At 34.7% G+C, this 16,144-nt stretch overlaps 1 protein-coding gene across 8 annotated transcripts in view; it reads left to right on the top strand.

The window, feature by feature from the left end:
* The window catches only part of LOC564564 (solute carrier family 41 member 1), a 142,859-nt gene that overhangs the window by 99,645 nt on the left and 27,070 nt on the right, over nt 1-16,144 (top strand). For 3 of the 8 annotated variants that reach the window (XM_073939261.1, XM_073939263.1, XM_068216930.2), the window contains one exon: nt 7,192-7,503. In XM_073939261.1, the coding sequence (XP_073795362.1) occupies nt 7,216-7,503 (288 nt within the window). In that variant the 5' untranslated portion in view covers nt 7,192-7,215. Of the gene's footprint in view, nt 1-1,696; nt 1,769-4,803; nt 5,119-7,191; nt 7,504-10,905; nt 13,480-16,144 lie in introns of those variants that run through there. The other 5 variants (XM_073939262.1, XM_002666507.8, XM_005162397.6 and 2 more) reach the window with 5 other exon arrangements.

Here is a 16,144-nt window from a genome sequence, read left to right as displayed (position 1 = left end):
CTTTTTTAATTCATTCATTCAGAAAGCCTTCCGAGCATAACCGAAATGCGACCTCCGGTGGACAGTAGCAAACTTCAAAAAAGACGCAGATTCAGAGCTCCACACGATGGTCAGGCACACTCACGTCAATCTTGTAACCTGCGCTTCCGTGTGTTTTGATCCAGGAGTGCAATACCTAGTTCAACCGCTGGGTGTCAAACTTACATACTGCACCTTTAACTTGTTTTGGTCTCAGTTTGATCGAACTGTCAATAATACTGCATAAAATAAAATTCTGAGATGATGTTGTTGAACATGTAATGTGATTAGGTCATGTGACTAATGTGTACTGTTAGGTATATCAATATGGACCCTTTAAGTTCTAATCTTGCACATAACTTTAAGGTATCAATATGGATTCCTTCAGTTCTGATACATAACATGTATTAGTAGTATACGACTATAGACCTTTTAAGTACTAATACTTAACTTTGGGGTACCAATATGGACTCTTTAGATTCTAATAACTTTGAAGTACCATAGGCCATTTAGCGACTGATATATATCTGTAAGATACCCATATGGACTTATTAGGTTTTAGTTCTAAACATAAATTTAAGGTACTGATATTTAGGTACTAATACATAACTTTGAGGTACCCCTATGGACTCTTTAGGTACAAATACATAAATGTATGTTGCCAATATGGACCCTTGATGTTCTAACATGTACCCTTTAAGTACCTAAGTGTCCTAAGTTGTGAAAAGATTTCATAACAGTGACAGTATTTGGTACTTTTATATACAAGAGTGTACTGTATATTAAAGAATGCTGTAAACCTTTAACCATTGACATACATAGTATTACTATATGGATGTCAATTTTTTCAGGTTTCCAATTTTTTTTTTTTTTTTTTTTTTTTTTTACTGTATATCTTATGTTAAATATGTTAAACCAGAGATGCCCAAAGTAGCCAAAGTTGGTTCATGGTAACCTCTGATTTGGCCCACCATTCTATCTGAAAAGAGAGTGAGAATAATGGAGAGGGTAGGAGTAAATGCCTTTGACACAGATTGTCATTTCGAATTTAACACAACATTTTGTTTCTTTATTTTATTGCTGAGCTACAAAAAAAAAAAAGATTCAATTAAATATTGTAAATGAATCAGACTTGTAAAAAAATGTAAAATACTGTCACTTTATAGATAGAGGACAATGCCAGTCATGCAATGAAAATGCAAGTCATCTGCGAGCAAATCAAGGTGAAGGCAGGAGCAGCTTGACTAGTCTCTTCTGTTTGTTTTTACAGTAATAGGCTAGTTACCTGAGTCAGTTAATATGATTTAAAGCAACATTTTCTAGTTTTTGTTTAAATATTATAAAATAAATTATGAAATTCCCCTTGGCAGATTTATTGTAATATGGTTTGGCATATATTCGGCACCCTTGTGTTGAACAAAAACAAAACAAAACTCAAATTAGTCTGAAACAGTCAAAGTTGAGCAGATCTAACAGAATTTTCCTCATTTGTGTGAGCTATCTCTTTAACTGGATGATCTTTGAAGGAAGAGGAGCGGTGGGTTTCCCTGTCAACACCACCATCTCAGCGGCAGATGAGGTCAGACAGGAGGGGGTGTTCAAAACTGCCAACAGGATGAAATTTAAGACCTCTCCGAGGGCCCCCCCTATCTGTGACTCCTCCAATCCAATTCACGTTGTTATTCTCGGTGCCCTCTAAGATTTATGCTGCTCACTTACGACTTTCCTTTGCTTTGCGACATTGTGATAGGTAAGACGTTTATATGTTAGATCTGCATGGATAAGCTGGTGCTGTGCTTACACTGTATTTGGATTTAGGTTTGGTTTGTGTTATCAGCTTCCCATAAAATGGACCATACATGCATTCAATTATAAGTTGTCTGGCTGGTGTGCAACTTCTCCTGACCTTTGAAAGTTAGATGCATGCGTGGACACGTGTAATGTGAGCAAATGGAAAGTAGTCCAGTCACATTATTTTGTATTCTAGACAGCATGTTTAAACTCTTGTTCCTTATTATGAGGTTGCATTACAAATTAAATAAAGATCATTATTGCTAAAAGACTGTATTGTAGACTAAATAAAAAAAATTATGTATATAAAAAAAGTTACAATAGTTCTGTTTTTTTTTAACGTGACATTTAATTAAGATCTGGGTACAAGAGCAAAATGTGATGACTATTTTTGAATAAATCCATCTCTTTTTCTCCATTCAATGCGATTTCCTCTCAGTGAGAATAAAGCTGGTACTTGAATTAAGCTTTTGATGAATCCATCTGTTTGTAATTATTCAATTCTCCCACAAACACTGTGAACAACACAAGTCCCTTTTCCCTGAACATAAATACCTAAATATTTGTGCATTTTGCAACAAGCTTGAAATATTTACTGATGTGCCAATATGAATAATTTTTGGCCGATACAGATTTTTAACAAATAAATATTTCCCAATTTAGATATTTTTATTACTTGCATGCAATTTCAGCTTGTTAAGTACTGAATTAGATTATTTTCCATAAACATGGATTGGATTAATTTAATGATCAACAGGCAAAAAGTTTAATCACTCAATAAAGATGTCTGACAAATGAGATTTGTACTATCGATGTTTTGCTTCAATTTGTTATATTATTTACATAAATATTATTAAAATATTATATTATAATTGTATATTTTTTAAAAACAATATTTATTTTGTTTTACACACACACACAAAAAATCTAATTGACTCATTGCCTTCACACAGTTAATTAATAAATAGTATAATAATCTGCTATTTTAAGGGTGTTGCCGACACTTATGCCATTAAACTAATCAAAAATTATCTAATAAATATTAATGGCCAATACACTGGTGCATATCTAAATATATTGTTTCCATAGAGCTGCAAATAAATTTGATTGTGTCGTTCAAAGTGCTTCACTAGACTGTATAGTTCTTTCCCTCATTAAAACCATTATGTACATTAAAGTTGTGCCTTTTGTATTTTATCGAATGTTTTTAGTCTTTGCTTTTGTTTGGTGATTCCTCTTGCAGCAGATTTGGTTCATATTTAAAAGCAATGTATTTCATGACTGATTGCAAACGACATCACAAAAGTAGAAACACATATTTTTGGTATTTATAAATGATAATCTAAAGAGGATATTTCATGCAAAAAAAAAAGGTCATCATTTAGTCACTGTTTACTTGTACAAAACCTATTTGAGTTTCTTCTTTTGTTTTAAAAAAGGAGATATTTTGATAAAAATGCTGGTTGTTGGAACCCCTTGAATTCTATAGTATATATTTTATAAACAACCAGCATTCTACAAAATATCTTTTGAGTTTAACAGAAGAAACTCAAAGGTTTAAAGGTGCAGTAGGTGATTGTCTTCAGAAGCATTTTGTTGTTGTGCTGTTTGAAAGTCTCTTCACAGTGCAATAGTAATGATTAAAGTAAATGACCTAAATGTGTTTATATTGAGTTTTTTAACCTCCTTTTAGGTGTCAAAATCACTGTTTCCACCTTGTCACACACCCAGAGTTTTAAAATTTCAACTATGAAAATAACTTTTTAAAATATTGTTTATCTGGTATCTATTAATGTATCTTAATTAAGCACTAGTGAAATAATTTCAATATTTTATAGTTATTAATGTGAGACTCTTATCATTATTATTTTTTATACAAAATATAACTGTCGCACAGTATCAGTGTCATTTCCACCACAACACTGTAGTCGCTTTAAAAAGTTTGTGTGAAAGATTATTTAGGTGGTTTCTATGAAAATGAATAGTGCCATCTGAGCACATGTTCAATAGAGGGAGTTTAAATTTTCATCAACAACATATAAAGAAAAATCAAGGTGAATATTGCTTGATAAAGAAATACATTTATTCTACGTCATTTCCAAACATGTTGTACATGTTGTTTTTAAAAATAAACAAAATTAAGGTAAATAAGAGTGTTTTGTATACATGAAAAGCTAGTATCAATTCAAAGCTAATCGGTAAAGCTATTTTTTTTTTTTTTACAATAAACTGTTGAGATGTCATTTCCACCACTGTCATCTCCATCACCCCACACATTTAAAAAAATATATATTTTCAAAGTTCTCATCACACATTACAAATATATTCACAATGTATATGTTCCTGCTCTATTTAATATACAAATTGAGTTTATTTATTTTCTAATAAGCTCTTAACCAAATTAATATTACATTTTAGAGTGTGACAGGTGTACAATTCAGCATACAACTAATTTATTTCATTATTGTATAAGAAAACTGTACTTGCTGGTTCTTGTTAATAATAAAAAAAAGATGTATAATTAGCCTATTATATACATATATATATATATATATATATATATATATATATATATATATATATATATATTGTGGAAAGATTGGTTAAACTAGATACAAAAATGATCTTAGACAATGTTTGACTGCCATCATTTACTTCATTTTGAAACGAAAGCTGCATATTGAGATGTGGTGGAATTGACATTTGTTCAGTTCACGATGCATAAAATGTTTCTCTTCTTATCTAAGTTTGTCCTCTTACAGATCTTAAAACTTGGCAAATTGTTTAAACTTATGAGGTATGTTACGCTAATTTTGAACAAGTTTTTTACTCAACTTCACAAGACTAAAAGTAACTGCAGTTGAAGAATTGCCCAAATACAGCACAAACTAACGAATCCGCTTATGAATAATAATTCATTCTTGCACGCGCTTCGTAGCCTTCCTGGCGCGTCCCCCACGTGACTAATAAATATTCATGAGTCAAGCTTTCTCCGTAGTACTATTGGTGAATGCGTTTCCTGTCGAGGAAGTTAAACATTTCGAATAGTGATTAAAGGCGCTGAAGCGCTTAGAGTGAATTATAGCTTTATCGATAGCGAAGTTTCATATAATGTGATGAATGTAAACACAAAAGAAGGGCTAATTTGAGACGGTAGGCTGTTCTTTACGTGGCTTTCTTTCGCTGATGTGGAACACAAGCCATCAACCGTGTTACCCATCTTTGTTTTCCACATCTATCATTGTCATCAAGAGCATTCAGCGTTAATGCAGATACGTTCGAGATACGTTTATTTGTTTGTAAGATGAGGTGAGGTTTGTGGCATGCAGCAGTGAAAGCTGTGGGAGAATGTGCTACTTTAATATTGCTATAGCAACGCGTTATGAGCGCTATGAATCTAAACATGAAGACCGTCGGTGTGATTTAGAGAGCGAAGTGATGATAAACTGTTAACTGTTGGTACACTGATAAACTGTTGACTTGATTCATTTTAGTGGTAGCAAGTTTGGTTTAAAAGCAGCTTGACAGAGCTAATAACAAAGTGCTGATGAGTGTCTGTGATTTGCATGTAAACACCATGTAATAAAAATATAAGTATCATCTTTTGATATTATGTACTTTTAGAGAAAATTATGTCGAATATGTGGACTTGTGGTCTGAATTTACATAAAACACTTTTTTATGCATTTTTACATATACCCTTTTTTTAAACTTGATTTGACTATCAGAGAGTAAAAATAACCTTTTTTCTCATTTTGGACAGTTAAAAATAGGGTTTGGGACATTTCATATGCTGCAAAACAGTTGCAGGATGACACTGGATGTATGTAACAAAATATAAAACATTCAAAGTATTTTAAATAGCCATTTAAGAGCTAAAATGTGCTGTCCACGTATATGGACACTCAGGCCCTAAGAGGTTATACACTCATACACAACCGACAAGTTAGCTTACCCAATTCACCTATAGCGCATGTCTTTGGACTGTGGGGAAAACCGGAGCACCGGGAAGAAACCCACGTGAACGCAAGGAGAACATGCAAACTCCACACAGATATGCCAAATGACCTACTGTGCACCTCGTCGCCTGTTTGTTTAATTTATTAAACTGAATTTCTTTCACAATTGTTGATTTAGTTGTATATAGAGAATAACATATTTAATCTGGGATTATCACTCCCAATTAATAGACTGACATAAAATATAAACAGTAACCCAAAGCTTTTACTAGGGCACAGCAAACAGTATGGCACATACACTACCTGACAAAAGTCTTGTCTCCTATCCAAGTTTTTTCCGCTGTGACGACCCCAGATTAATAAAGGGACTAAGCTAAAAAGAAAATTAATTAATGAAAAAAAAAAAAAACCTGATGAATGGCTACAGAAAGACATGCCTCAGCCAGTCAGTTTAACTTATAGTTAGGAAACAAAATCAGTTAGAAATATCATATTTATGTGGTCATTTAAATTTTTCATTTTAGAAATGACAATTGGTCAAAATAACAACTGATTTTTATTTATTTAAGTGAAAATTAGGGCTATTCCACCAAATATTATAATGAAAAAAAAACCTTGAAATTAGACATAGGCATTATAAGATTCTCACAGTATGATAAGCTTGAAAAAAATGTCACGGTACTGCTCTAAAATATGTTCTTTTTTATGTCTGGGTTAAAAATTTAATACATTAAACCTTTTTGAACACCATACATTTTATTTTAAGAAACATTTAAAAAAAATTTTGAGCTGTAAACATGTTAGGCTAAATAATTACAATAAAATTCACTGACTTCTGCTATGTTCATTAGTTTCAAAAACATTGGATATTTTTCTTTGGATTTAATGCAGTGTTTCTCAACTCTGTTTTGGATGTCTCCTGTAATGTGTGTGACAGACAAAGATCTTTCAGTCTCTGCTAATTAGCTGATGATCTGAATCAGGTGTGTTTGGTTAAGGAGACATGGATAATGTGCAGAGCTGGTTGTCCTTCAGTAATGTGGTTGAGAAACACTGAAGTAAAGCCACTGCGCTGTTCAGGTCCAGTATGCTAATATGTTGGTGTGTAAGTACATTTGTTTTTATAATGTTTCCTGAATTGTGGGTTGACTAGTAGTTTTTGATGTGGAGGTCCCATTTCTGCTTGAGATACTGTTACCCCCCCCCCCCCCCCCCCAAGAAAAAAAAACGTACATATACTATAGAAATGTTATATTAACAGAAAAATGTTTAGCAGTTAAACCTTGACTTTTCCAAACCACGGTAAACCTTGAAATTGCCCCATGCCTACTTGAAATTTAAATCTGATCTGTTCTATACTAAATTAATCCTCTTCTCAAGCTGTACCTACATCAGTTTAAAAATTACTTTCTTTCTGTCTCAGACGGAACGGACCGGAGACTCCACCATGCCAGGAGATGAAGTTCGGCAGAGGAAAGGAGGTGGTCGCAAGAAGTCCAAAAAGGGAAAAGGAAAGGGTGGTTTGGATCGGACTGGCAGCCTAGATGGGCAAAATGACCTGCTGTTACCCCCTCCCATTATACCATCCAAAAAACCTGTGGAGGAGAAGACAAAAACAGCCCAGGCTAAGATCGAAGAGGAGTCTGCCTTTTCTATCTGCCTCCAGGTGCTCTTCCCATATCTGCTGGCCGGGATGGGGATGGTGATGGCAGGCATGGTGCTGGACAGCGTGCAGGTAAGAGACTGTTCAATAAGTTTCGGCAACTTTACATAACAGTTTATAGCCTGACATGACTTTCCAACAGTTCAGAGTTGTTGTAGCAGATAATGGGCCCACTTTAATTATCCAGCGTGTCAAGTGCTGATATTTATGGTCCTTCCTTACAGGAAGCAGAGTGTGAGGGAAATTAATGTCATCATTAAAATTCATTCGGAAGGAGAAAGACTGGAAAAACACTCCAGTCATGAAGCACTGAAGCAATATTTCACCAAAAAATGGTGTCATTTTGAAGTTTTTATAAAACTTGTAGGTTTTGTGGATAGATTATAGTGCTGTAAAAATTTACCTTGGATTAAAAACAATAAAAGTAGCCAACCATTAGCTATGACAAAAACCTGTGATACAAAACTACAAATTTAGGTGTTAAAATGTTTAAACAACAGCAGTGAGTTTTAGAATTGTTGGGTCTGAAAAGGACTAAAACACTTTTGAATAACAATAAACATAGTAATTATTATAAAAATTAATTTCATTTTTGTTTATGAAATTAGGCATTATGTAGGAGATTCGTAATAATCGTGAGATATAAACTCAAAATATATTAAAAAGATATTTGCAAAAAAATAATATAAATAAATAAAGAAAGAGAGGAAATGTGCAGTTTGGGGGAAAACAGTCAAATTTGTGAAAGGTTTACTCAATGCTGCAAGGTATAATCTCAGAAATAAAAGTGAATTTTAGTGTTGCCTCAAAATGTTTAGCTGTAATTTTTTAATTGTTGAAATAAAGCCATATTGTAAGATGCAAATTTAAAATAGCAACACACTTGCCGTCAGAAGAAAACAGAATTATATAAATTTTTGAACCTGCTATTTTGGGAAAAGTCTAACTTGCTAGACGTCAATTCTGAATTGTAAGGTATAAAATCAGAATTGCAAGAAATTGCAAAAAAATTGCACATAAAATTGCAACCTGAAATTGTAAAAAAAATTACTTTCAAACTCCAAGTTGTGAGGTAAATTGCAAGAATAAAGTCAGAATTGGGAGATTTAAAAAAAAAATGTGAGTCTCATAACTGCAACAAAAAGAAGAATCAGATCAAAATGTTAATTTACAAATTGTTCAATTCTCGAAAAATGCATGTTAACTCAGAAGCAGTTGCAAACTTACTCACCGGCCACTTTATTAGGTACACCTTACTAGTACCGGGTTAGACCCCTTTTGCCTTCAGAACTGCCTTAATCCTTCGTGGCATAGATTCAACAAGGTACTGGAAATATTCGGTTAAGTCTAGATCGGATATGCGGCCGGCCGGAAGTGCGAAATGCACATTAATAAAGCAGCATTTTTTAATGACACTGTATAACAATAATTAATATTTTTACAGTACTTTGATGGTTGGGTTTAGGGTTGGGTTGGGGGTAGGCGTTAAAAAATATTGTGGAGGCCATTTGAGTACAGTGAACTCATTGTCATGTTCAGGAAACCAGTCTGAGATGATTCACGCTTTATGACATGGCGCGTTATCCAGCTGGAAGTAGCCATGAGAAGATGGGTACACTGTTTTTCACAGACCAGGCAACGTTTTTCCAATTTTCTGTTGTCTGATTTTAGAGAGCCTGTGCAAATTGTAGCCTCAGTTTCTTGTTTTAAGCTGACAGGAGTGGCACCCGGTGTTATCTTCTGCTGTTGTAGCCCATCCGCCTCAAGGTTGGGTTGTGTTGTGCATTCAGAGATGCTCTTCTGCATACCTCGGTTGTAACGAGTGGTTATTTGAGTTATTGTTGCTTTTCTCTCAGTTCAATCAGTCTGGCCTCTGACCTCTGTCATTAACAAGACATTTGTATAAGCAGAAAAAACATCACTATTGTGAAATGTTAGCTCAGAATTGTGTGGTATAAACTCATAATTGCAAGCTGTCAGCACCCTACGGAATGCAAAGTTCTGCATTAAAATGAGTTGAATCTATGCCCACCTATAGTTTCATTTTTTTAATCTAGATTAATCTCACTGTAATCAAGGAATTAATCTAGATTAAAATAGCTCATTTGAATTCTGCCAAAGGCATTTAGAATATGTGTGCTACCCAAATAACAACTAAAAGTAAGTCTTTGAGAATGGTTTTCTCAAGCCAGGTGGCACATTAGACCAAGGGCTCATCTTCGGTTTTCAAAATTCATCACAAACTGCTTGAGAAACTGTTCTACTGTGATAATTGGTGATGAAAATAAATGATGTTCAATAAGATGTACTTGTGTTTACTGTTTATTCAGTTAAGTATGAATTTTTAACTGTAGGCCTACATAAGCTCCAAACTGATTTTTGATTATCTTTTTTTTTTTTTTGTTATTGAAAGTCATAACTGAACTAAACAAAAATTGAAATTAAGACATGTGGACATATATTAGTGGCATTATTGAAGTAAACACCGCAATCAAACTATTACCGTCATGTAGCACTTCTGCCATATTTTCCGACAAGATCCACACATGCAGCTGTCAGAAAAAGACCGCAGACACACACACACACATCGCAAAATGCAGAAGTTTTTTCTTTCTATTTGGCGTGTGTTATAAAATTCCATAACACTCTCACCAGTCCTCACTCCTTATTTGCATCTAATACTTCAGTTTGTCACGGGGGCATGAATGAAATGTTCATGAATGAAAGTGAAACTGCCGAACTGCAGTTAAAGTCACCCAAAATGACAGAAAACTCTTACATGAAAGCACTTCACATAAACACCCTAATAATATTATTGTCTATTAAGGCAAGTAACTAGATTAAAGATGTCCATGTGAACGTAGTCAGTAGTGTCTTCGAAGTAAGTGAAAGATCCAAAAGGGCATTCTGCTAATTTGATTTACAAGCACTTTTTTGCCAGACGGCTCACCGGTCAGGTATACATCCGTACTAAAATATCAAGGTGAAGGTCATCAAAGCTTGCATAGAATATAGACCCAGCTTTCAACCCAACTTGAGAATAGATTAACCGCGATATCTTTTTATTGCCCGATAAGAGTCTTGCGTTAGCGCAGCACGTCAATAACGACCCACGAGTAGTTGAAACACTAATGTTATGATACAACAATGTAGTTATATTAATTACTTAATATTATAAGTTATAAAATTTATTTGAGAACTTACACCAAAATAATTTATTTGGTAATTTTTACAAGGAAAAAGCTAAAAACTGAGATGGTAAATCATAATTAATAGCTCTAAATTAATTATAAACTAGACCTGTGAGTATTGTGTCTATAAACTCACAATTCCTAAAAATAAAAGTGTGACTCACCAGAAAACAATAAACTAAAAACATTAAAGAAAAGAGAAAAGGTTGCAAAGTTGTTCTTTTGAGATGAAATTTTCTGGCAGAAACAGACTTCTATATTAGAGGAGAGACACCTTGCAATAAATTCACTTTATTCACCTGTATCCAGTGCTTAAGAAAGCATCTGTCCTTGAACTGGTTGTCATTTAATAAGTGATGCTCGGTCTCGATGGCTGTTTAATGAATGAGATCATAGGTCCGTGTTGTTGATGTGAGGCTGTATTTGCTGCGTCACTGTGCCTTGCTAACGACCAAACCATTTTTTAAATTTAGCTGAATCATGCCTCTCTTTCCCAGTGTGTCCTCTATGTACTGGCGAGCAAGAGGTAGAGCGGTGAGTAATCGAACAACGCTGCTTTTCACAACCCTACGGCTTCTCAATCGCTCTCTTTGTCTCTCACGCACACACTTGTTCAATCTCCATCTATCTCTTCCTCTCCTCCTTCATCTTTCCCCCCCGTCTCGTCCGTCTGCCAAGCACTCACCCGTTCACAGCTGATAAGACAGGTTCAGAAGTACGTCAGAGGAGAACGTTAGCTGAGAGCAGGACAAACCGGACAGACGCAGGACTCAGAGCAGTTTATAGGAGGTAATGAGGGTCAAACCAGTGACTGTTTTAGAGGGCCTGATGCACCGGTGAGGAGGGGGAGAAAGGACTGCCCTCCGGAACGAGTGGAAAAAAAAAGCCTCAACATGTGTTTCTGTCACGTTCTGGACCTGTTAGACCATTGTTAGACATTGAGCCGGACAGGACTGTTTTTCTTCGGAGTCGTGAGTCCTGTGGCAAACAGAAGAGCGTATATTGTGGAGCATCTATCAACTTGTGATTGAAAAAGAAATGCGGATTGGGAATTATTTTGAAAGCGCTGAAGTGACTGCTTAATCTTTATCTTACCAGGCATACGGAGAGTCTCAAGAAGTTTCTAGAAGTGGATTTTGATTCTCAGGGAAACAGTAAAGGAGAAGGTTTCTGTTGAACAAATGACACCTTGGAGAAGGAGTTAAAGAAATTCGCCAACTTTTTTTTGAGCTGTTGTGGAAATGCTAAATTATTTTGTTATGTACATCTGGGAAGACAGCATTTAGAAATCCATTTTCATTGCCTTATTTGTTTTAGGCGTCATTTTATTTTGAGAAGAAATCTTTGGGGACTATTTGGAGTTAAGAAATTTCCTTATTATTTTCATCCTGTCTTTCTAGGAACATTTTAACAGCTATATTCTTACCGTTTTTGTTTAGGGATCATATTTATTTTGATAAGAAGAACATTTTCGGTACTATTTGGAGACTATAAAGAACATTATTTACAGTAGGTCATGTCTCCAAGGCAACACTTAAAAATCCATTTTCATTGCTGTATTTGATTTAGGCATCATTTAATGCTAAGAACTTTTTTGGGACTATCTGGAGATATAAAACTTCCATAATATTTATATCCCATTGTTCCAGACAACATTTTACCATTTATCTTCATACCGTTTTTGTTTTAGGTGTCATTTTTTTCATGCAGAACATTTTTGGGACTATCTGGAGATACTAAAATTACCTTGTTATTTATATCCTTTCTTCTAAGGTGATATTTAAACATCCGATTTCTTGTCATTTTTTTGTTTTAGGTATCTTTTTCTGTCTTGTAAAGAAAGTTGTTGTGACTATCTAGAGATACTAAATTACCTTATTACGTACATCCTGTTTTTCTAGACAACATTTTAACCTCCATTTTCATTGCTGTTTTTGTTTTAGGCTTCTTATTTAATCTTGAGAAGAACTTTTTTTTCAGGACTATCTGGAGATACTAAAATACTTTATTATTTGCAACACATCTTTCCAGGCAAAATTTTAACATCCGTTTTCATTGTTGTTTTTTTTTTTTTTTTTTTTTTTTTTCAAAAAGAACATTTTTGGGACTATCAGGAGATACTAAATTACTTTATTATTTGCGTTACATTATAATTTAAATATAAATTTTCTTGTCGATTTTTGTTTTAGGTGTCATGTTTTCGAGAAAAATACTATCTGGAGATGCAAAATTTCCTTAGTATTTTTTCATCCTGTCTTTCCAGACAACATTTTTGCATTTACATTCTTGCCATTTTTGTTGTAGGCATCATATTTACTTTTGAGAAGAACATTTTTGGGACTATCTGACGATACTAAATGACCGTACTATTTTTATTCTGTTTTCCCAGAAAACATTAAGAATCAATTTTCTTATAATTTTATTATTTAATCCCCTCTTTCCAGGCATCATATTGAATTTTGAGAAGAAATTGTTTGGGACTGGAGACTGGATCTGGAGATACTAAATTACCCTATTATTATTTACATCCTGTCTTTCCAGGCATCATATTTAATTTTTAGAAGAACATTGTGTGATCTGCTGTGATAGTGTGTTAAAAGCTTCCAGGAGACCTGTTTTGTCCAGTAAACTCTCCTCGGCGGTGGGTAATGGGGTAAGAGAGATGGTGGTCACTCAGTTAGAGCTGGAGCTCTGTTATCAAGGGAAGAAGCTCAGAGGTTTCACCTGTAAACTGACCCGCTCTGCCAATGGCTTCTTGCCGGAGAGCTCCTACATCATCGCGGCGCAGGTCTTGCTGCCGTTTCTGCTGGGTGGTCTGGGGATGGTGGCGGCCGGCATCGTCATGGACATTGTCCAAGTATGAGCGATTTAATCTAGATTTGGTGAAGTATTTCTTAGATATTTTACTGTATTATTTTCGGATCATGTAAATAATATTGTTTTTCAAACACTGTTGATAAGCATTGGTGATGCTGTCTTGGTTTTGTGATGGTGTCAGATGGGAATTTATTGTACTTTAATATATCCCATTCTAACCTTTTTGGACAAATCATAGTAATGTTATGATTTTCATCAGACTACGTTAAAGCACTGTAGAATGGTTTGTAGTATGGGCAGGATGCTACCAAATTGATTTGAATAATATTATAAAATTTAGCATGTAGTGTACCATATCCTAAAACAGTGGTTCTCAACTGGTTTGGCCATGGGACCCACATTTTACATGGTCATCAAGCCACGACCCAAATATTTAGTAACTATAATGTAATTTTAGCTATTTTAATTAATTTGTATTTATTTGTTAACATACACAACTAGTGACAGATAAATCATAAGAAAATCACCAAGACTTACAAATAAACAATATTTTGTTGTTATTTAACAAAATGTATCAAATTATAGAAATATTACAGAGTAAAAATGTCAAATACTGTAAACAGTGGTTAGGGTAAGGAAAAGTTAAGTTACCATTGACTAAACTGAAGTTACCATTAACTAAACTTTAACACTGATCTGGTTGCATTGAACAGAAACCAGCAAATTGAAGTAAAATTATTATAATAATCATAACTATTTTTACAATGATCACCAGTTATTTGCTGTTCTGCTTTTGTGTGGGCTTTCTTAGCCTTTGCTACACGGTGAGCATAGTAAGATGCGCTGAGTGCCTGTACTTGTTTTGAACATGAAGATGATAGGCACTTTTGTGATGCCCTCAGCTATTGGAGTCGTCTTAGAAAATAGTCCACAGGTTTGTCCTTGCAACTGGGATGTTTGGTTTCTAAATGTCGTTTTAATCTAGAAGGTTTCATGCCCTCTTGTGAGAGCGCCTCACTACATATGACACACTGAGGTTTAAAGCCTTTTTTTGTCGTCAATATATGTAAATCCACACTTTACATATTCGGGGTCGTACTTGTGCTGAAATTTCACATGCCAAACGGTACGGTTGTCGCACGCGCATTTCAAAATAAAAGTTAGATATAAGCAAAATAAGTTAAATATTAAACTTTTGTTGTTTTTTTGATCACACACTCAAAATGCGACCCACTGAAAATGTTCCCGTGACCCACTTTTGGGTCGCAGCCCTCCAGTTGAGAAATACTGTCCTAAAATGTTATTATAATACCACAGTATTAATCAAACTTTATGCACTTTTCCACGCAGATAATGTGGTTCAAAGTGCTTTATTGTTAGAAAATAAAAAATGTACTATTAAATGTCTATTTTTGTAATGAAAGAGCCTCTTTTTTTGGTTCCGCATTAAAATCTTGCTTGAACTCTTGAGTTGAACTCTGCAACACGGAATGTGTTTTTCCTTTCCAACGCGCTACTGTTCTATTGTTTTTCAATGTAAACATGCAGATGATGAACATGTGTGACCGGTACACTGGCATCTTGTGTTTTTTTAAAGTGCTGCTCATGTGAGCGCCATGTTTTTTAAGACACCATGTCAGGTTGAAAGATCTTTAACTTTCAAAAGCTGTGCTGCTCATCACTGTTAGTGGCACAGCAATGGACCAATCAGAAAAAACTTGGAGGCATGGCAATCGCTGCTAGTTTCACTTTGTAGCTGTGTCTAGATACTATCGTGCTTAAAATGTGCTTTTTTTATTTTCAAATCATTCTTGAGTGCTGACTCGCATTTCTAGAAGCAAAGTTCGGTGTGAATGAGCCCTTAATGTACTTCCAGTTAAAATTGAATATTGAGTAGGGGGTGAGGCTTTCTTTTTGCGCAGCATTCCTTCAGCAAACTAACAATAATAAGGGTGTGGTTAAGAATAGAGTGGAGGAACTATGACGTCACTTTGTAGGCTAATTGGCTGCTAGCATAAAACTGGTTCCCTCGTGAAAATCCCTATAGGATTTTCCCATAGGCTTTTCGAAGATTGCAAATAATAAGCTCTGTGTTCAAACACTGTTCATTACACTTACACGTTTTGTCCAGCCGGATAATCCTCACACGAAATTACAACTTGGAGCACTTTTGAATCTTCAATGCAAACGCAAGAGTTAAAAAGCTAACATTAGGCTATAAACGGACTACAGTGCCCTCGATGCGCTCGTTTGTGACGTCAGCACCACCCTGCTACAGACAACTTATCAAGCTTATTTTTAGAAATAATGTCCATGACACAGAGTTAATCTCTCTGTATATTATATTATAATCCACGCTATATATTATAAACAAATATATACGCAAAAAAACATAGACCTATACGCTTTTGAATAGTTTTTACGTGGGAAATACATCTGTTTTGCTTTGCGGTTGTTCTAAAAGTTTTAAAACTCTGTGTATAAATCTGCCTATATAGAATTTTCATCAGACATATTTAAATAAGTGTATCGTCGCACACGCAGCCTGCTTACCTTAACAGATGACAGAAATGAGGCGTGAGGAGGAACAAGTCTATCAAATGGCTGCAAGTTCCATCATGATGGACACAGAGCAACATTCAATATTCATTTTATATCACGACGTACAGCGAAAAGCAGCTCATACAGTCACATCTGCTATACGT

This window comes from Danio rerio, chromosome 23 (genome assembly GCF_049306965.1).
Source record: "Danio rerio strain Tuebingen ecotype United States chromosome 23, GRCz12tu, whole genome shotgun sequence".
Taxonomy (NCBI): Eukaryota; Metazoa; Chordata; class Actinopteri; order Cypriniformes; family Danionidae; genus Danio; species Danio rerio.
Note: the sequence above shows the minus strand (reverse complement) of the source record. Positions and strands in the feature narration are given on the sequence as shown.